Source organism: Herpailurus yagouaroundi, unplaced genomic scaffold, assembly GCF_014898765.1.
Source record: "Herpailurus yagouaroundi ecotype Mexico unplaced genomic scaffold, PumYag 182, whole genome shotgun sequence".
NCBI classification, from domain to species: domain Eukaryota; kingdom Metazoa; phylum Chordata; class Mammalia; order Carnivora; family Felidae; genus Herpailurus; species Herpailurus yagouaroundi.
The window spans coordinates 42300253-42323417 of record NW_024412413.1 but is presented as its reverse complement, the minus strand read 5'-3'; the positions used below and the strand labels follow the sequence as shown (position 1 = coordinate 42323417).

The following is a 23165-nucleotide window of genomic DNA, read 5'->3' as shown; positions in this document are numbered from 1 at the left end:
AATCTTCAGTGAGAGATCTAAAGCACATCTGAGATTTGTTTGTTCTTCTGACAGGAGTCATCTCTCTATACTTAACAGAACTTTTCCTATTCCTACAATCATCAGCAAAACACACACTGTGTACATTTTATCCCTGACTTTTGCAGGAGATATTTTACAGAAGTGCTTTTCTAGGAACTAGAGCTTATCACTGTTAGATAGAAAATATTAACTGGCCTGCCAAGCAGTTATTTTAAAATAACCTAACCATCCTTTTGACCCAGCAAATGCACTTCTAGGAGAGTATACCAAGATGATCATCTGAAATATTCAAAAAGATGTATCCATAGGCATTTATCACATCATTTGTAGTAATCTCCAACAGTAATCTATTATGAAATAAACAATAATACCTTCACACAACAAAATACTGTGTAGTCGTTAAAGTTTTTTTTCACTGACTGAACAATTCATTATATACTAACTTAAAAAAAATTTTTTTTTCAACATTTATTTATTTTTGGGACAGAGAGAGACAGAGCATGAATGGGGGAGGGGCAGAGAGAGAGGGAGACACAGAATCAGAAACAGGCTCCAGGCTCTGAGCCATCAGCCCAGAGCCTGACGCGGGGCTTGAACTCACGGACCGCGAGATCGTGACCTGGCTGAAGTTGGCCGCTTAACCGACTGCGCCACCCAGGCGCCCCAATTATATACTAACTTTTAAAAATAGTCTACAAAAAAGTTTGTAGGACTCCGCTTTTATAAAATTACATATGTAACATATACACATATGAATAAACTTAGTAAATTACAGAGACCACCAGAATATTAAAAGTAGTTGCCTCTAGAAAGTAGAATTTTATTTATTACATTCTTTTGTATTTAAACATGCCACATTTGTATGCATTATTTTTACAGTAAAAAAAAATTAAACCTATTTACATTTTGGAAAAAATGAAAATTTTAAAGCTGATCTTTTTAACTTATATTAGCTACCTTGTATAATGACATAATCATCTATGATAAAATACAGTGAAAAATATATTTTAAGAATCCAACTTTAAATCCTGAAAAAATATAAAAATGTTAACATTTCAAACATAGCACCATATATTACTCACTGTCTCTTGAACTTCAGCAACTTCTGAATATGGCAAGATCTAAAAAAAAAACAAATTTTCTCAGCAGTGATTTAATGTCATATACTTGAATCTGAATTTAGAGAGCACCCATGGTTTATCAAATGAATTAAGTGGTGCATTAATCTTTTAAGAAGTAGGAAAAAAGTGCAATAATATGTTTATACTGGAAACTAAATCCTTTAAAAAAAAATTCTGAGGCTCCCGTAAATTCCAGTTAATCTGCCAATCTGTGAAGTCCTCTCTGACCTGTTCTGGAGCTTTTCACAGTTCTGCCCTCCCTGTAGGCATATAATTCTACCAGCCTTTTCCCCATGCGAGCTTTCTCTTCCCTTGGTTCCTAAAGTACTCTACTCCTCTGGCTTCCCTTCTCCTATTTTCCTGCCTCTAGTTTGTTTTCTCATTTGGTAAGTGAATGGCCATCATCAGTGCTCAGTCCTCAACTATTTGTTGTTTTTTCTCTACCGCTCTTTTCCAGCAGACTGCATTCATTCTCTAGGCTTATTTATCACCTTTATTTAGACAACTTTCAAGTTTCCCCTTCAGACCTAGTCTATTTCCAAATCTTCACTCCAAAATATTGCTACCTGTATGTTCAAACATTATTGCAAATTGACTTCTGGTTCTAAAATTCTATAAACAAGGGCACCTGGGTGGCTCACTGGGCTAAGCATCCAACTCTTAATTTCACCTTAGGTCATGACCTCATGGTTTGTGACACTGAGCCCTGCATCAGGCTCTGCACTGACAGTGTTAAGCCTGTTTGGGATTCCCTCTCTCTCTGCCATTTCCCCACTTGTTCAAGCATACTCTCTCTCAAAATAAATAAACTTGAAAATAATAAAATTCTGTAAGCCAATTTTACAAATTATTTAGCTTGCTTTAGAAAGCATCTTTAAGTCAAAAACAGCACTCAGTAGCTTCCCTCTGAAATCAGCTTTGATGCCAATCTGCCCAAGTTTTCCAATGATAGCCTCTTTCTTTCACTCAGACCTAAACCCTTTAATAATCTGAGATTCTCTTTCCCCCCATCTTACGAAGTCATTACGTTGTGATGATTTTTACCTAGACAATGTCTACCTCACATCTAGTCTTTTCCTTCAATTCCCATCAATACTATTACCTAAGCCAGACCAATTATCACCTTTTCTCATATCCTTGCATTCAGTCTTACCTTCCTCATTCATTTACTATGCTAGGTACAGGAATTCAAAAACACAATAAAAACATGGTCCCCACTGCCAACAAGATCACTTGACTGAGGAGGTGAAAGACACTTCACTCACCTTTCTCCCTCGACACTTATAGCCTAACCACCATAGTCTGCCTAACAGACCTGCAAACTCCACACTTGGCTCTTATCATTGCCTAGAAAACTACTTTTAGGACTCTGTTCAAAAGTAACTTCATCAGAAGACTTTCATAATATTCCCAGAAAACAGCAATACCCATCCCCTATTCTGCCATTCTCTATCCATCTTACCATCACAACAATCACCACATAACAGTATATATTTATGTTTTTTTTTTGTTTTTTTTTTTTTTTGGTCTTCCTCCACTGGAATGTTAGCTCTACTGAAGTAGGAACTTAGTCTGTTTTGGTCACTGTTGTATCCCTTAAGACTAGAACAAAGCCTGGCACATGGCAGACACTCAACAAACACTGAATGATAAATGCACGAATGAAAAAAAGGGTTAGTCATTATTGTAACTCTAATCCCTAGCAAAGAATTTCTTGTATGTGGTTTGCTGAGTTCCTTTGTTTATGATATGAGTCAAATTCTCTTACAGCAAAAAAAAAAAAAAAAAAAAAAAAAAAAATCTTACACATCTTTGTATTTTCCAAACTATGACATTCTGCATGCTTAATATACACAAAGAACTAATATGGACTTGAATTCTGAAATCTCAGTTTTAAGCCTAGCTCGATTCCCTGGGTAAATCTGAATAAATATCTTGAATTTAGTTTTCTTATTTGTTTATAAGATCTGTTCTAATCCTAAAATTCTGTTATACAAACAATTCAACATAGAAAATCACCTCATTACCTCAATTCTTAAGATTATTTTTAGTTGTAATGTAGAGCATATTCCTATTTTCTTTTCTTCTGCTATTAGTCTCTGGCCATCATAAGCCCAAATACCTTTGTTAGGAATTCCCCCATCCTTTTTCTTAAATAATTCTGTCCTTCATAAATAACACTATTATAGACTCACCACTGATTTTTGGTAATGGAGCATAAGTTATATTTCTTCTGGTAATGGTGGTCTCTTGTTATAATTAAAGCAACCTCCTTCATCAAGGACTTCATATACAAGGGAAGTTCAAAATCGATTGTGTCAGCTGTAACTAATGTCATGCATCTGGTGAGACTGCTTGGTGAAGTCTGTGGTTATAAAACCAAAAAAAAGTGAACTGCCCATTAAAAGAATGAAACCCACGACCTTGGCCTCTGACCTCATTAACATACTCTATATCTGACCTAACCATTCTTAATCACCTGAAAAGCACAAAAGAAACCATGTTAACACATCACAATCATGCCAAGTTAGATATGACAACTGGTTATAGGAGACAGCTCATACACATAAATATTTCAGTATATGGCACTTAATCTTATGACCTATTTAAATAATTTTAATTTTCAGTCTGAAGTAAGAATTTATTTACTTGAAATTTCATTTTGGTCAATTCCTTACACAGATACATAAGCCTATATTCTATACTGAATCATGACTAGGATCTGAATTAAGACATAAGAACCATATAACAAATATCTTTTTTTCTTCTATAGTTCTATTTCTAACAAATCACTGATTAGGGTATCATGCTGTTCAGTATCAAGCCACAGGAAAGACTGATAATAATATTATGGAAACATCAATCTCCATGACTCATAATATCTACCACACATAAAATGTAGTTAGCAACTGTTCTTTATGTTTTAGCAACAATATACTGTCTAAATGCCAAAATATGCACCCCAGCCAGAAAAATCAACATTAGTTACAGGAGAACAAAGCTTTGAGTTAAATAAAATAGATCACAGGGTGCCTGGGTGGCTCAGTCGGTGAAGTGTCTGACTTTTGGCTCAGGTTATGACCTCTAGTGAGGTTGAGTCGCGTGTTGGGCTTTGGGATGACAGCTTGGAGCCTGCTTTGGATTCTCTGTCTCCTTCTCTCTCTCCCTGACCCTCCCCTGCGTGCACGCTCATTCTCAAAAATAAACATTTAAAAATCAATAAATAAAATAGATCATGTATCAGACATTTTTCAAAGTACACATTAGGTAATGCACACACAAATTTTAAAAGGCTAGGTATGACACAGATCAATTTTTAATATAAAAACATTAGCCTCATTCAATGACAAGAATAATAAAATTAAGAGTATCTGTATTTAAATCCTAATATGTCCCACTGATTAGCTATGTGATCTTAGAAAAATTACTAACCCCTTCAGAGTCTCAGTTTCTTCATTTCTAAAAACAATAATATCTACCCCACAGTATTATGAAGAAGATTAAATGAGAAAGCATGTGAGACATCAAGCCAAGATCAGGATAACACAGTAAGTGTACAAAAACTAATTTTTTTTTCTCTCCACACTAATAAAGTAACCCAAATATGGAAAGTGCAAATTCTAGAACCAGGGAAAAAGGCAAAATCCAAAAGGGACATATTTTCCATTCAGCTACTACTACCCTACCGGTTAACCTAGATTATACAACTGCTTGCTTACTTGTTCTCTGAGCTAACTACCTCTATTTCTATAGTTCTCAATTTTGCCCATGCATTGAAATCACCTAGGAGACTATAAAAAAGTACTGATGTCTGGGGTGCCTGGGGGGCTCAGTTGGTTGAGCATCTGACTTTGACTCGGGTCATGATCTCACAGTTCATGGGTTCAAGCCCTACATCAGGCTCTGTGCTGACAGCTCAGAGCCTGGAGCCTGATTCGATTCTGTGTCTCCCTCTCTTTCTTTGCCCCTCCCCCTGCTCACACTCTCTCTCTCAAAAATAAATTTAAAAAATTAAAAAAATTTAAAGAAGTACTGATGTCTGCATCTCACCCTCTGAGATTTTAATTTAATTAAATAGGGGTGCAACCTGAGTACTGGGATTTTTCAAAACACCACAGGTAACTCTATAATGTTCAGCTGGTTACCACTGCAATAGTCCATAATTCTGCCAAAATCATTTTCCCAAGTCACAACTCTAAACAGGTTGTTTCTTAGCTCAAAAACACCAAATTCAATGGTTTGACATTACCTTAAAAAAAGAAAAATTCCAAACTGTAAAAATAGTATTCAAGGATTTGTATATGCTGATTCTAACATGGTTGAGTTGTAGTATAGGAAAATAATTAAAGCTTGGCCTGTGGAGCCAAAATGTATCCCAATTCTGCCACTTAATAGTTGTATGACCCTGAACTTATCTCTCTGTGTTCTCCTATATTAAATGAGGGTTATCTTATTTAACATGAGGGTTATATTAAATGAGGGTTACTTATCTCTCTGTGTTCTCCTATATTAAATGAGGGTAGTAATACTACCCTATAGGGTTATGAGAAAATTACATAAGTATGCCTTCAAAGAACTTGCAATCGCTTCTGGCACATGATAGAAATTTAACAAATGTTAGTTGCTATTCATTTCCTATAGTTTTATTTTCTACTAATTCCCTAAAGCAACAAACAATATTGCCTATGATCTTACCCAAGTGCAAGGTACCCTGTGCACAGATGTGCTCTGTGAAACTAACCTCTGTAGGTTAGTTTTCTAAACCCAGTGTTTGACCAAAAGTAAATTTTAGGTGTATACACACACACACACACACACACACACACACACAAATTCATCTCCCCTCTCCTTTTCTTCATTGCTCCATCACTATTGTTTTTACCATATTAGACTTCTGAAGTAGTCTTAAGTTAATGAAAACCTACTAAGGTGATCTGAGGTCTGGATAAAAATCCTTCAATTGCTCAATTCTCCTAGACAGTTGAACAGGTAGAGATTTTCTTGAAATTTTAATCAAATTTCATCTTCATGTGTCTCTAACATGCTAAAATTCTAATCCTTCACATTCTAATCTGAGGTTTGATGGAACTCTCAGCTTATTTTTCTAAAAAGCAAGAAGAAATGTAAGATTCTTAATGGACATAATTTTTAATTAAGAGTTAAGTGTAGAGCAGTGGCTTTAATTATATTGTTTATAAAAAACTTAGGAGAAACAGGAAGTAAAAACATTCATGAAAAATCTCCAAACCACACTTTTAAAAACTGAATGACTAAATTATTTACAGATACTGAATAAATTATAAATTTTTAAGCCAGCTTTCCTCCTCAAGTCTAGTTTAGCAAAATAAATAGCTTTCTTTTTTGTTTATTTGTTTATTGGGGGGGGGGGACGAGCAGGGGAGGGGCAGAGAGAGAGGGAGAGCTATCAGCACGGCTGATGTAAGATTCGATCTCATCACCATGAAATCATGACCTGAGCTGAAATCGAGTCAGATGCTGAACCTACTGAGCCACCCAAGAGACCAAAAACAAATAGATTCCTATTGGGTAAATTACATAATCTATTTACTTGTGAGTTAGTTGCCTTAATCATTCTACTTTTGCTTTTTAAACTATGGGCATGTCACAACTGCCAAAGATCTTAATAGGAAAGATAAGTTAAACAGTGCTGCTGTTCTTTTGATTTTTTGGTCCCGATTCAGCCACCACCTCAGCCATTCTACATACAGAGAACACAAAACCAAAAAGAAAGTAACCAATTTATTTTGCAAATGGGAACTGAGTTACTTACCACTGAAATAACCAATACGGTCCTTGAACCTATCCTTAAAAGTAGATAAATGGGAAGCAACCTCAGACTAGAAAGAGAATACAGTACCACAGATGGAGGTAAGACCAGGGGTCTGACAGTAGGAGGGAGGGTTGGAAGTCATCTTCCTGTGCCCTTTTCTCTCACTAGTAATAAGCAGACCATTATCTACCCTGTCTTTACTACCAGGGCAGAACATGATTTAATACCAACCAGAGACATTAAACACAGTTCCAAACACTTTTTTTTTTTAAACTGTGCATGTCTATAGAGTTGTAGCATGCACAAAACAACACATGCAGGCAAAAAGGCTGACCACTATCTCTCACTGCCCTTTTCCCCAAATGAACTGATTACAACTAGGGAGGCAGAGGAGATGGACAGAAAAGTTCCCTAAGAAAAAGAATATATTGGTGGGAGGAGCAAATGAAAAATAATGAAGCAATGATTTTAACAAGAGATTCTCTATCCTAAGACATATATTCCTACATTGACCAAAAGAGTCCCTAGGCTCTTTCCTTTCTATCTAGATCAGTATCAATCAGATAAAGCAATTAATATTCCTGAGAGAATATTATTTCCAAGGAAGTATAAACTCACAAAAATAATATCCTAAGGAGTCCAAATGCTATGAAAAAGAACTGAAGAATCTCAGCAGGAGAGAGAATTAGTGAACCAAGCCCATCAAAAACTTAAAATAACCATAATAAATATGCTCAAAAAGATGTGAGAGGATACTGAAAACAGGAAGTCTGACCAAACATCCACAGAGAAAACAGCTAGTAATACTGAGTATAAAAATACTATGATGGAATATATACCAGGTTTGAACAGCAAAACATGTACTACAATAAATGAGCTGGAAAAGTGATGAAGGATTCAATACGAAGGCATAATGAAAAGAAAATATGGAAAACATGAGAGATAAAAGAAGCAAAAGGGCTACATTCCTAAAACAGGAGACCCCTACAGAGGACATGATGGATTTTAAAAAGTAACAAAATAGTCTATCTTAAATAATTTTGAAAGTTACACAAAACGGATGAGTTTCTGGAAATTAAAAGACTATATATAAACACTCTTCCAATTCCCACCCGCAGACATACATACTGTATAAAGATTGGAAAGAAATAAAGTATTATTTGTAGATGATATGAATCAGACAAATCATTAAAACTCCTGAAGACAAAACACATGTATCTGTAAATGCCAAAATGAAAACAGCAACAAAACAAAAGCTCCTTGAAAGGTACAGCTCAGGGGCACCTGGGTTGCTCAGTTGGTTGAGTGTTGGCTGACTTCTGATACCGGCTCAGGTCATGATCTTGCAGTCATGAGATCAAGCCCTGCATTAGGCTCTGCACTGAGCATTGAGCCTGCTTGGAGTTTCTCTCTCTCTCTCTGCCCCTCCCCTGCTCCTACACATGCACTAGCAGGCTTGCGCTCTCTCTTCCTCTCTAAATAAATAAAAACTTAAAAAGAGAAAGATGTAGATCATGTCTTAATGCTAGGTACAATTTTCGAATAGTCAAAGTTTAACTTGGTCACCACTCCCTCATTCCTGAAGGCCCTATCATTTCTTCTTCCTACCCTGCTCCCAACCCCCATCACCTTCTGGATCCCTCTTTTCCTATCAGGTAACAGTCAATTATTCTTCTTTAAAGTGCTAGTTCCTAAAGGTTTAATTGAGCAATTCTCAAACTTTTGGGTCTCCAGATCCCTTCACTCTCCTAGAAATTACTAAAGACTCCAAAGACCTGTTGTTTATGTAGATTATACCTACTGATATTTGCCCTATTATAAATTAATACGAGAAATTCACCATCTCAGCCAAGTGATGAAACTAACATCAGAAATGACAAGTCAGGTTGACAGTATATACCCTTGACAATGATGTGATGAAATGGCATTTTACCTTTGTGGTCTCTTCCCCCAAACCCATAAGGACCAGTTTAATTAGAGAAAAACAGACAAATCTCAATTGAAGGACACCGTGAAAAATATCTATACCAGTACTCCTGAAAATTGTCAAGGTCATCACAAACAAGGAAATCATAGCCAAGAGGACCCTGAGCAGACATGACTACTAAATATTATGTGTTATTCCAGATGGGATCCTGGAACAGAAAAGGACACTAGGTAAAAACTAAGGAAATCTAAATCAAGTATGGACTTTAATTAATAATGTGTCAATCTAGATTCATTAATTATATCAAATGTACAATAAATGGGTTAATAATAGAGGAAATTGGGTACAAAGTACATGGGGACTACAATTTTTCTGTATGCCTAAAACTATTCTAAAAAATAAAGTTTATTTTAAAAAAACTGGTTAAGAAAAGAATTAAACTAAGAAAACCTGAAGACTAAGAATACACAAGCACACACTCCATTTCACTAGCCAGCAGATTATGACCTCATCACCTCACATAGTCTCTGGAAAAGTACACCATATACTCATGACAGAATGAGAAAAAGGGCAAATAAAATCAAATACCATTGTATTACTCAAAAAATTATTCTAATATCACAAACTTTCTGAAAGGGTCTTGAGGAGTTTCATAGTCATGTAAACATACTTAGACAAGTTCTCCAAACATAAAGGAAATACAAAAGATTGCTGGGTTAGAATTCTGCTAATGTACTGTGTAGATCACTGTTTATTTTTCTTTTTCAAAGATAACACTTTCTCTGACTCCCATTAGAGTTTATTACAGTTCCATTATATCTGCAAATTTTTCACATTATATTAATCAAGCTTCTAATAAGTACAAGAATACTTAGCAAATGAAAAAAAAAGATATAATAAGAATCTAAGCATTCATACAATAAGAAATAACTAAGTGAGGGGCACCTGGGTGGCTCAGTTGTTAAGCATCTGACTTTGGCTCAGGTCATGATCTTGTGGTGAGTTAGAGCCCCACATCGGGCTCTGTGCTGACAGCTGAGAGCCTAGAGCCTGCTTTGGATTCTGTGTCTCCCTCTCTCTGCCCCTCCCCCATGCATACTCTGTCTCTCAAAATGAATAAATGTTAAAAAAAAAAAAAAAGAAAGAAAGAAAAAAAAACTGAGTCATATTTTCCCCACTCAGGAAGTTCAAACATTACAAATATTTAAGTACTAATTTGTAACTTTCATAAGTTAAAGAAGATAATAAAGCATAACGTATACTTATCAAATTGTTTTATCCTTTTAAAAACTGTCTCCTTTTAGAAGTTTCAAAAAAGTTGTAAAATGGCAAAAAGATTCATAGTCTAGAAGACAAAATACCTAACAAAATATAGGTTGGCTAGTTTGTTTGCTTGAAAAGTATGGACTAGGAGCGCCTGGATGGGTCAGTCACTAAGCCTCAGAATTTGGCTCAGGTCATGATCTCACTGTTCGGGAGTTCAAGCCCCACGTGCAGCGCTGTAGGGCGTGGAGCCTGCTTCTGAGTCTGAGTCTGTGTCTGTGTGTGTGTGTGTCTCTCTCTCTCTCTGCCCTTCCCCCACTCACACTCTGTCTCTCTGCCCTTCCCCTACTCACTCTCTCTCTCTCTCTCAAAAGTAAGCATTAAAAAAAAATTAATCAAAAAAAAAAGTATGGATGAGTCACAGTTATTCTCTCGAGCCCCCATTTTTGTAAACCAGTTAGGATATTAATTTATACCTTAGTGAATTAACATATCTAGGCAATGATCATCAATGGCTGCTATTAATACAAGAAGAATGACTGACATCATATGCCTCCTGATGGTAACACACAATACTCTTAATGTATTCTTGTCAAAAAAGAAAAAAAATTGAACCTGAATTTGAGGAAGCCGTTCATTCTAATGACCAATTTGCAACAAACATAAGAGACTGATTAACACATGAAATAATCACCATAGGGGAAATCCACATTGTGGGTAATTTAACAACACAAACTACCTTATTTATGTATTTCAATAAGTTGAAAAGGAAAAGTTAAAAAGAGATGCAAGGGAAACTGAAAAGATTAAAAAAATCTCAGTGACTTATCAACCAAGTCCAACATAAAAATTATAAAAAAATATTTAGGAGACAATCAGGAAAGTTTAAGCATCGATTAGTTATGTGACTAAAGAATTACTCATTTTTAGGATTCTAATGTTGTTTATGGTTAAAGTTTAAAGAAAAGTCTTTAGATTTTAGAGATACATACTGAAATACTTACAAATGAAATGATTTGTCCATTATTTGCTCCAAAAAAAATATGGAGTGGGAAGGTGGGACTATAGATGAAACAAAACTGACCTGAAATAATAATTGTTGAAGTGATGGGTACATGAGGATTCATTATATTAGTCCATCCTTTTCTAAATATATTTGAAATTTTCTATAATAAAAAGTTCAAGATAACACCATTCATGAATGTGTAATTAAAATACAAATTCTTATACTTAGCGAGCAGCTATTGGAAAGAGACAGAGCTGTATTAATATGAGAGAGAATGAGTACGTACATGACCAACTGGTGACTAAAATTTCTAGTATTTTTATTACTTCATAGAAGAAGATCTCTGGCCAACTAATCTTTGACAAAGCAGGAAGGAACATCCAGTGGGGGGTAAAAAAACAGTCTCTTCAGCAAATGGTATTGAGAAAACTGTGCATCAACATGCAGAAGAATGAACCTGGACCACTTTCTTACACCATACACAAAAATAAACTCAAAATGAATGAAAGACCTAAATGTAAGACAGAAAACCATAAAAATCCTAGAGGAGAAAACAGGCAACCACCTCTTTGACCTTGGCTGCAGCAACTTCTTATATGACATATATCCGGAGGCAAGGGATGAATGAAGCAAAAGCAAAAGCAAAAATGAACTACTGGGACCTCATCAAGATAAAAGTCTTCTGCACAGCAAAGGAAACAATCAGCAAAACTAAAAGGCAACTAACAGAATGAGAGAAGATATTTGCAAATGACGTATCAGATAAAGGCTTAGTATCCAAAATCTATAAAGGACTGAACAAACCCAACACTCAAAAACAAATAATCCAGTGAAGAAATGGCAAAAGACATAAATAGACACTTTTCCAAAGAAGACATCCAGATGGCTAGCAGACACACGCAAAGGTGCTCAACATCACTCATCATCAGGGAAATACAAATTAAAACTACAATGAGATACCACTCACACCTGTCAGAATGGCTAAGTTAACAACTTGGGCAACAGATGTTGGCAAGGATGTGGAGAAAGGGGAATGCTTGTGCCCTAATGGGAATGCAAACTGGTGCAGCTATTCTGGAGAACAGTATGGAGGTTCCTCAAAAAATTAAAATCAGAGCTACCCAAGGCCCAGCAACTGCACTACTAGGTATTTATCCAATGGATTAAAAAAAAAATGCTGATTCGAAGGGGCACATGTACCCCAATGTTTAGAGCAGCACTATCGACAACAGCCAAAGTAAGGAAAGAGCCCAAATGTCCACCAGCTGATGAATGGATAAAGAAGATGTGGTGTATATATACACAATGGAGTATATTACTCGGCAATCAAAAAGAATGAAATCTTGCCATTTGCAACAACATGGATGGCACTAAAGTGTATTATGCTAAGCAAAATCAGAGAAAGACAAATACAGGATTTCACTCATATGTGGAATTTAAGAAACAAAAGAGATGAACATAGGGGAAGGGAAGCAAAAACAAGAAAAACAGAGGGAGGCAAACTATAGAGTCTCTTATACAGAGAACAAACTGAGGGTTGCTGGAGGGGTGTCGGATGTGGAGGTGGGATAGATGATGGCCATTAAGGAGGGCACTTGTTGGGATGAGCACTGGGTGTTATATGTAAGTGATGAATCACTAAATTCTAATCCTGAAGTCATTATTACACTATATGCTAACTGGGATTTAAATAAAATTTTAAAAATTAAAAAAAAAGTTTACTAATATTTTAAAAACCAGTGCATGCAATTTTTAAGAACACTAGTAACTCATACTGACATGCTGCTCATATTTTCAAAGAACTTTCCGGTTTCACTAGATCATACTGTCCCTATCAAATAGAATGAGTATGCCTGCCTATATATTTTTCTATTGTAGTAGAATATTTGCCTCAACATTTTAGGAAGAAAAACTGAGATTCTGAGAAAGTATAAAGCCAAAATTACTGAATAGCCTAGGCTTTTTTCAATGTTTTATTGCCTCTCCTGCCTTGTATTTACCTTTTTGGAGAGAAGGGTTAATATAGCTAGTTATATCAACAGTAGTAGCTTTTATTTATTGGATATTTATAATGTCTCTGACTTTGTAATAGGCACTTTATAGATATCTTATCTCAATTATAACTTAAAACAACTCTAGAAGGTAGATATTACTATCACCTCTATATAGATGAAAAAACTGAAAACCTGGAGAATTTAATTAATTACCCAAGTTATACAACTAAGCAACCGAGGTTAGATTTTAACATGCAGCTAAATGTCTACAGAGCCCATGTTCTTATCCACTTCTCCTAGATCTAATCAGTAACCAGCTCAGGCTGTGCAGTTCAAAGGTGATATTTTATAAATAGGTAATTCAAAAGTAACTCTCAAGATTAGTTTCAAAAACAGAATATTTCAGTAGTTTACAATGAAATTATTGGTAGTATTACAATGAAATTATTGGTAGTATTCTCCCTAAAATAAGCTACAATATTTCACAGAAACTTAATGAAGACAAAGAAAATTGTCTCTTTGCTTTTTAAATATCTTGCTCAAACCTCTCAGTATCAACAGGAATTAAAAATGAATAAAACTTTATTAATACAGCACCAGTGTTCAGTACAGAATTTAATACTACCTGTTTAGATATTAGTTTAAAAGATAACAAATTTAAAGCAATTCTATTCAGAAAGACAGGTACGGAGTCAACACATTAGTGGCAAAGTACTCAGAGACACCTCTTAAGCTGTGAGCTCTTAGAGAAGATAATTAACCTCCAGCTTAGAGCCCATTTCTCTATCTATAAAAGTAAGGATAAACAAATACCTACCTTTAATGGCTGTTGTGAGGACAGTCTGACAAAGTATACACTTAGAGAATAGCAACTGTTGTTACTACTGGCATTTTTATTATCACTAAGAGATTAAAAATATTTCAGCTAAAAGAAGTTAAGAAAGCCCATTAGTTTTAAATAAAATATTTATGGCAAAGTAAACATGTTCTAAGAGAAGGCTTTAATCTTAACTTTTTGCTGAAATCATAGCGAAAATAAAATAAGCTACCATCAGTTTTCCTTTTACAATCGCTGTGATAATAACCTTCATAAAACAAATTACTTCCAGGTCCATTTTATTTTCTATTAACAAATTATTTTAAAGTTTAACTTTTTTTGACCCTTTAAGAAACTAAAACAAGTTTAAACCAGAAATCCAAAAAAGGCTGGGAACAAAGTAACACAAGTAAACAAAAGTGCATTTTGCTATCAATCATTAGACTATTCTTACATTTGAGCCTGAACGAAGGACATTCACTAAATTAAAATTTATAAACATCTCAATATAATAGTGACTTTCAATTCCACAGCAATATGAAACACAGAAAAATCGGCCTCTGCATTAACCCAAAGAACCTACCGTCCCAAGGGCTGGAACCAAGTCAATATAAGTAAGCAGAGAAAGATATAGGACAGAAATATCAGAAAACTGGGTTATGCTTCAATAAGTTTTAAAATATGTCATTTTCATATGAGCATAGGAGTTAAAGTGTTACTTTAAAATTCTTTTAAGTTTGTTTTAAATACATTTTTAAAATAAAACGATGGCTTGTATCAAACACTTTACAGCTAGATGATAGTACCTTATTATGCTGTATTTGAACCACTCACCGAAGTTTGATCAGGTTCTCCATCAGCCAAACCTGCATCCATAGTGAAAGAAGGTAAGTTTACGCTTCTCTTTCCATTAATCTTTAGCCATCCTGTAAATATGGAAATCCTAGAAGAAAAAAATTACATGTATTAGGACTAGTATAAAACTGTGATAAATGAGAAAAAAAAAAAGGAGTATTTTAGGAGAGAGAAATTATTTTAGGCTGAGGTAATTGGGAAATCCAATAATGGGAAAAACAGATTTTGACATGGGCCTTGAAGAATGGTGAAGGTTCAGAGAAAAATGGAAGAAGGACAGACAATATTCCAAGTGAAGAGGCATAGCAAGAGCAAGGTTACAGGCATAAGACTGTTCAATGTTTAAAAAGATGTTTAAATCTACTTTACAATTAAGGAAATAAAATGTTCTTTTTTCATGATTATATTGGCAAAAACTTTTAAAAAGTGTGCTAATATGCAACACTGACAAGAATGTAGGAAAACAGGTATTCTCATACTTGTGTGAGAATATAAATCATAACAATTTTTAGAAAGATAATTTAAAATATGTACACTTTAATCCAGTAATTTAGAGGCTAATAATTATGCCATATGTACTTGTTTATATAAATGCACAAAGATATATAAATACATCCAACAAAGTAACAGATATGATGAGAAGAACTGGAACAACCTTAATGTCAATCATTAGGAGTTTGCTTAAATTATACTATAAACATACAATGGAACATCACGCCAGCAACTTCTAAAAATGAAGAAGGTGTTTTTACATACTCTTTATGTATTTACTTCATATAGAGAGAAGGCCACATTAGGTGGAAAAGGCAAATTACAGAACATTATTGATAAAATACTCTGCATTTTCCCAATTTTACAATGAACATGTATTACTTCATAGTTATTTTTATTTTGAAAGTCTTACAAGCATGTCTTTATCACAAGTCTTTTTCTTCCGAACTTTGTAAACAAAACCTCCAAGTTGAAGTCTTTTTTTTTTTTTTAATGTGTATTTATTTTGAGAGAGAGAGCAAACACAAATGGGAGAGGGGTAGAGAGGGAGAGAGAGAATCCCAAGCAGACACCATGCTGTCAGTGTAAAGCCTGATGCGGGACTCAGATCTCACCAAATGTGAGATCATAACCTGAGCCAAAATCAAGAGTCAAGATGCTCAACCGATTGGGCTACCCGTGTGCCCCCAAGCTGAATTCTTATCATATAAAACTACATATATTCAAAAGCCTCTAATAAACTCTCTAATAATTCTTCCTTAAAAGAGCTAACGAAACCAAAATCAACAAGTCAGCAGAATTCTAGTCATTTCTTGAAGTTCTAAAATCATTTTGTTTCTGCAAGTATAAAAAAGCTTCACTGAAGTGTAAATGCTGGTGAAAATACTTCTTAACTGGGCTTTGGAGGGCTGTCATTTGGTTTCTCTCATATAAACAATACAATTAGCCCAAGCTAAGTGAACTTGCAGTTTATAAACCTTAAGTATACTTCCCCAGTATATGTATTACAATGCACCGTAATTATTTATTCTCATGATCTAATTCTCTTCAGGGACAAAGACTGCATTTTACTGATCTGTCTACCCAGTGCTGGTTCATGGCAGACATTTCATAAACATTTGTTGCACTAAACTGTCACTTCAATTACCTGTATGAATAAAAAATAATCCAAAACAGATGATACAAAAATTATTTATGTCTATGTGATACACACTATAATTCATATTTGAATACTGACACACATATTCTAGAAATTGGCAATATTAAAAACAAAACGATAAGACACCCACTGGAAGCTTCAACTTCAAAAATATTTTACTGGGGAGCCGGGGTGGCCCAGTCAGTTAAGTGTCCAACTTCAGCTCAGGTAATGATCTCACAGTTCGTGGGTTTGAGCCCGCATCAGGCTCTGTGCTGACAGCTCAGAGCCCACACAGCCTGCTTTGGATTCTGTGTCTCCCTCTCTCTCTCTGACCCTCCCCTGCTCATGCTCTGTCTGTTCTGTCTCTCTCTCAAAAATAAGTAAATATAAATTTTTTTTTAATTTTACCAATTTTTTCATCTTATCCATTCCATTCTAAGGATTCCTTTATTACTAGACATTATATTAGGCACTTAAAATGCATCAATGAAGGCATTCCCCTCTACTTGGTAGATGGGATACTGCCTGATTCATAAATCATTTAATAAAGCCAATTAGATCTATAAAATAAAATTAAAATAGAGATGCCCAGGTGGCTTAGTCAGTTGAGCATCTGACTTCAGCTCAGGTCATGATCTCACAGTTCATGAGTTCAAGTCCCACATCAAGTTTTGCACTTATACTGCAGAGCCTGCTTTGGATTCTCTGTCTCCCTCTCTCTCTCTCTGCCCCTCCCCCACTCTCTCTCTCTCTCAAACATATATATTTTTAAAAATTATGTAAAATAAAAATACATCAATAAACAAAACAAAGCCCTACTCTCATGGAGCTTATATACTAGGAGACAAAACAATAAATACAATAAATTAAAAGTTATATGTTAGAAAGTGATGCTATGAGGAGAGGCTTGGTGGCTCAGTCAGCCAAGCATCCAACTCTTGATTTTGGCTCAGGTCATGATCTCACGATTGTGAGATCAAGCCCTGCATCAGGCTCCAAGCTGGGTGTGGAGTCTGCCTGGGATTCATATTCTCTCTTTCTCTCTCTCTCTCTCTCTCTCTCTCTCTCCTTCTGCCCCTGCCCTTCTCTGGCGCTCTCTCTCTCTCTCTCTCTCTCTCACACACACACACACACACGCACACGCACGCTCTCTCCCTCTCTCCCTCAAAAAATGAAAAAAAAAAAGGTGATACTAGGAGAAAAAAATAAAGCAGGCTAAGAAAAACCATGGAGGAAAGGGTTACAATTTTAAGTCAGATATTTATGGAAGGTCTCATTGAAAAGATGACATTTGACCGAAGATTTGAAGTAGGGAGGAAAACAGCCACGTAGATATCTGAAATAGAGTTTTCAGGTCAGAGGAAATAGCCAGTGCAAATGTTGTAAGTGACTAACTTGTAAGTCTGAGGAAAAGCAAGAAAACCATGTGGCTAGACAATGTGAGCAAAGGGAATAAAGAGCAGCAAGAGATATGATCACAGAGGTAAGGCCTGAAGGACTGAAAAGATGGCCATCAGACAAGAAGACGACAGATGGGAGAGTAAGGTTTTTTTTCTTTGGGGGAATTTGGGAGGGGGTAAACAGGTGTTTGGTTTGGGGCATGTTAAGTTTGAGAGGTCTATTTGATATTCAAGTGGGTATGTTCAGCAAGCAGTTGGAAAAAAATATAGCACCGTGAAGATTCAGATAGCAAAATGAGGGGTAAAGTTTTTGAACACATTTAGTTTTTAAAGACATGAACGTATTCTTGGTATCAGGTATGTGATAAATGTTTGTTAGCCTGTGAATAGCATATAGATACTATACTTCTCAAATGACTTTTTTAAACCAGTATTTGGTTTTGCAGTAAGTTTATAATGAGGAGATTTGATTCCATGAGGAGTATTTTATACTTTAGCAATAGGCAGCTCTCGAAAGCTTTATGAAAACAAAACAGTAACAAAACCATACATGACAAGGAATATGTAAAACAGAAGTCACAAAATGTAAGGCAACTGGCTGTGGTTTTGGTTCTTCTTTCCAAACCAGTATTTCAAAATGTATACATAACAATGGAGTTTTAAGACTAGTCCTAACACTATAGAAAATGTGGCAACACTGAGGAATGACTGATTACAGCTGAGCAGCAGCCAACTACTTGACACAGGTAAACATTCTCCAGTTTGCACCCACCTCTCACACAATATTTGCATCTGTACTTTTCATTGCTTCCCTCATTTTCTGCTACCTGCCTAGGTTCTGTAAGTGCTTGAGTTCTGACCACTCATTTAAGGTAACCTGTACAGAATCTTTGCTAACACAAAGAAACACATTCAATAACATATACAACTGCTTTTAGTAGAGCAATTTTATAAGCTCCCATTTTGGATTTCTTCTATCAGCCACCATCCTTTCTGTGACTAAATTTTCTACCTATGCTTTCTGAGCTATCCCTTCTAGTACCTAATGATAGTAAAAGCCTTTACTTATATATCAAGAACTTGTCCTGTCAGTCCTTCTGCTTGTCCCCAATGCTCAAACCTCACTGATTGTTAAAAAGGCCTTTCTCAGTCCTACCTCCCTAAAAGCTACCCTCCTCTATTTTACCTCCATTGGAAATTTTCTTAAATATTCATGCTTCATTTCCTCTATTTCGTTCCCCTGACTTCATGCCTACATTTATGTTGGTTCTACACCTAGGTTAATCTGAAGCACAGATGTATGTGCATATATGTGTGTGTTGTACGTATAGCTTTTGATGATTTTAATTAATGTTTTCTTGACTTTATCCCAATTTATGATTAAAACAAATACTATGCCTTCCTTGACCATCGCTGCCTGGAAATATGGATTTCCTGCCAATATAATTTTCACTTAACTGTACCTTCCCATGCTATATTAAATAAAAGGGCAACAATGGATATCCTTGTCTTGTTGCTGATCTTAGGGGGAAAGCTTTCAGCTTTTCACCACCAAACAAGATGTTAGCTGTGGGCCTGTCATATATGGCCTTTATTATACTGAGGTACATTACCTCTATATCTGCATGTTGAGATTAAACGGATGCTGAACTTTGTCAAACACTTTTTCTGCATCTATGGAAATGACCATATGATTTGTATACTGGAGTTTATTAATATGGTATATCACAGTGACTGATTTGTAGATGTTAAACCATTCTTGCAGCCCTAGAATAAACCCACTTGATGATAGTGTATGATCCTTGTGATGTATTATTTCAGTTTGCTAATATTTTTTTTGAGGATTTTTGCATGTATGTTCATCAGGGATATTGGCCTGTAATTTTTTCTTGTGGCATCTTTGTCTGGTTTTGGTATCAGGGCAATGCTGGCCATATAAAATGAATTTGGGGAAGAGTCCTCTCCTATACTTTGGAAGAGTTTGAGAAGGATTGACATTAACTCTTCTTTGAATGTTTGGCAGAATATACAAGTGAAGCCATCTGATCTTGGACTTTTGTTGGTAGGAAGTTTTTAAATCACTAACTTGATCTCTTTACTAGCAACTGATCTGTTCAGATAGGATTTAGTCTTGGTAGCTTGTATATTTTTAGAAATGTATTCATTTTTTTTTCTAGATCGTCCAATTTGTTGGCATATAATTATAATTGTTCCTGGTAGTCTCTTACAATCCTTTGTATTTCTGTGGTGTCAGTTGTAATTTCTCCTCTTTCATTTTTAATTTTATTTATTTGAGTCCTTTTTTTTCTTAGTAAGTTTAGCTAAAGGCTTGCCAATTTTGTTGATCTTTTCAAAGATGCAGCTCTTAGTTTCAATGATCTTTTCTACTGTCTTTTTAGTCTCCATTTCATTATTTCTGCCCTAATCTGTTAGTTCCTTCCTTCTACTAGTTTTGGGCTTACTTTGTTCTTTTTCTGTTTCCTTAAGTGTAAAGTTAGGTTGTTTATATGAGATTTTTTCTTATTTCTTCAGTGAGGCGTTTATCACTATGAACTTCTCTCTTGGAATGACTTGCTGCATCCCACAAATTTTGGTACATTTCTGTTTTCGTTTCTCTTAGGTATTTTTTAATTTAAAAAATTTTTTTAAATATTTATTTTAGAGAGAGAGAGAGAGAAAGTTCAAGTGGGGGAGGGGCAGAGAGAGAGGGAGACACAGAATCCGAAGCAGGCTCCAGGCTCCCAGCTGTCAGCACAGAGCCTCACATGGGGCTCGAACTCATGCACCATGAGATCATGACCTGAGCCAAAGTTGGATGCTCAACCAACTGAGCCACCCAGGCGCCCCTTGAGGTATTTTTAAAATTTCTCCTTGACTCAAATGGTCAGTCAGTAGCATGTTGTTTAATCTCCACATATTTGTAAATTTTCCAGTTTTCTTCATGTAAATAATTTCTGGTTTCTAACCACTGTGGTAAAAATAATGCTTGATATGATTTCAATACTCTTAAATTGATTAAGACTTGTTTTATAGCCTAACATATGATTGATTTTGGAGAATGTTCCATGCATACTTGAGAAGAATGTGCATTCTGTTGCTTTTGGATGGAATGTTCTTTATGTCTACTAATTCCATCTGGTCTAAAATGTTTAAGGGCAATGTTTTCCTATTGATTTTCTGTCTGGATCATCCATCCATTGATATTGGAGTATTAAAGTCCCTTATTATCGTATTGCTGTCTACTTCTCTTTAGGTCTTGTTAATAGTTGCCTTTTACATACTTAAGTGCTCTCATGTTGGTGTATAAATATTCATAAATGTTACATCCTCCTGTTGGATTGATCCCTTTATCATTATATAATACTCATCTTTTTCTTATTACACTTTTTGTTTTAAAGTCTATTCTGTCTGATATAAGTATAGCTACTCCAGTTTTTAGTTTCCATTTGCATGGAATACCTTTTTCCATCCCTTCCCTTTCAGACTCTGTGTCCTAACATCTAAAGTGAGTCTCTTACGGCAGCATGCAGATGGGTCTTGTATTTTGTTTTTTGTTTTTGTTTTTTTTTTAAATCTATTCAGCCACTCTCCAATCTTTGGAGAATTTAATCCAATTACATTTAAAATAATCACTTTTTTAATTTTTAAAAAATAATTATTGATAAGTATTGTGCCTACTACCATTTTGTTAATGGTTTTCTGACTATTTTCATAATTCCTCTCTTCTCTTACTCTTCCTTTGTGGTTTGGTAACTTTGTTTTAATGGTATGCTTATATTCTTTTCATCTTTTGTGCATTTACTATCATTTTTTGCTTTGTAGTTATCATGAGGCTTACATATAACAACTTCTAACTACAGCAGTCTATTTTAAGTTGATAAGTTTGACCCAATTGTAAAGCTTAACATTTTTATACTCTTCCACAACCCTACCCCCCAAATTTAAAATTTAAAACCATGAGACTGGATGATATCTCCTGGGAATCTGTGCAGGCAGAAAAAAGGACCAAGGTCAGATCTCTGAGGTACTTCAATTTTAAAGGATCAATATTTATAGAATGAATTCCATTTCAATTTGCAGAACTACTCATAATAGTTTATGTAAAGACTGGATTAACTAATATAAAAGGCAAAGAAGATACATACACACACACACACAGTAAAAGTCAAATCATAACATGACTTTTTAAAAAGTGGGGGGGACACCTGAGTGGCTCAGTTAGTTAAGCATCCGACTTTGGCACAGGTCATGATCTGGCCGTTCAGAGTTTGAGCCCTGTGTTGGGCTCTGTGTTGACAGCTCAGGGCCTAGCCTGTTTCAGATTCTGTGTCTCCCTCTTTCTCTCTCTGCCCCTCCTCCATTCACTCTGTCTCTCTCTTTCTCTAAAATAAGAATAAACATTAAAAAAAAAATTTAAGGAATTAGGAAGCAGGAAAAGAAAGATAAAATTAAGGATAAGTGCCCTAAACTCCTTACCTTTGATAACAAGAAGTTGAGATAAGAGACACTGCTAATAAGTCAAGAAACAAGTTTTTAGTATTTTCTTTCAAGCCAAAGATTACAACTAAAAATATAAAACAAAAATCCTAGAGGAAAGGTTGACTGACTAGTGGCCTAAAGTATAAGCACAATAATTTTCCCATCGTTCAGAGGTGAAAGTCAAAAGATGTTTAAGTGATAATAAGTCTAAGAATTACAAAGTTTAGTTTTTTAAGTTAAAATGGTAATTAAACACAAATTTAATGGCAGGAGGCCCTAGGGAATAGGTTGAGAAGAAAGGCAATCTCTCCTGACACTTAAAAAAATTTTCAACAGTGTATGTTACTACTATAATCAAAAAGAAAGTCTAATAATTTTTTTTTGCAGAAGAGTACAATATATCAAAATCCTGAAGGCTCCTTTCTCCAAATTTCCAGGCTAGAGCTAGGCCTGCATCCAAATTTAAACATAATTACTAGCTAAATTCAAAGTTTAAAGAAGACTTTGTTCTCTCTTTTGTTCTTTTTGTTATCAGTACTTTAGATGTTGTTTGGAAACCTGGTGCCTCGTTGTCTACACTTAAACTAAAAAAGTTCCTAGAAAAGGTAATTTTTATAATAATTCTTCTCTATTTTGGGCTTAAATTGCTATTTCAGTCACAGAAAAAAGGAATGATCAGCCACTAAGCAAAGCTAACATCTTTAACACATGTCATTTAATCGTAACAACCTTCTGATGCTATAATGAATGATGGCTGCTTCTGAAGGCATTGACAGGTTGTGTACGATTGGTACAATCTCATAGGATGCCCCCAAGGTTTTTTGTTTTGTTAAAAATGTAGCAAAAAACAAAAATTCT

General features: G+C 35.2%; 1 protein-coding gene across 1 annotated transcript in view; it reads right to left on the bottom strand.

Moving 5' to 3' along the window:
• Positions 1 to 23165, bottom strand: part of OSBPL8 (oxysterol binding protein like 8) — a 166572-nt gene that overhangs the window by 103812 nt on the left and 39595 nt on the right. The window contains exons 2-3 of the mRNA XM_040490424.1: positions 14775 to 14883; positions 1104 to 1142 (exon numbers count right to left, since the gene is read on the bottom strand). Of these exons, the coding sequence (XP_040346358.1) occupies positions 1104 to 1142; positions 14775 to 14816 (81 nt within the window). The 5' untranslated portion in view covers positions 14817 to 14883. The remainder of the gene's footprint in view (positions 1 to 1103; positions 1143 to 14774; positions 14884 to 23165) is intronic.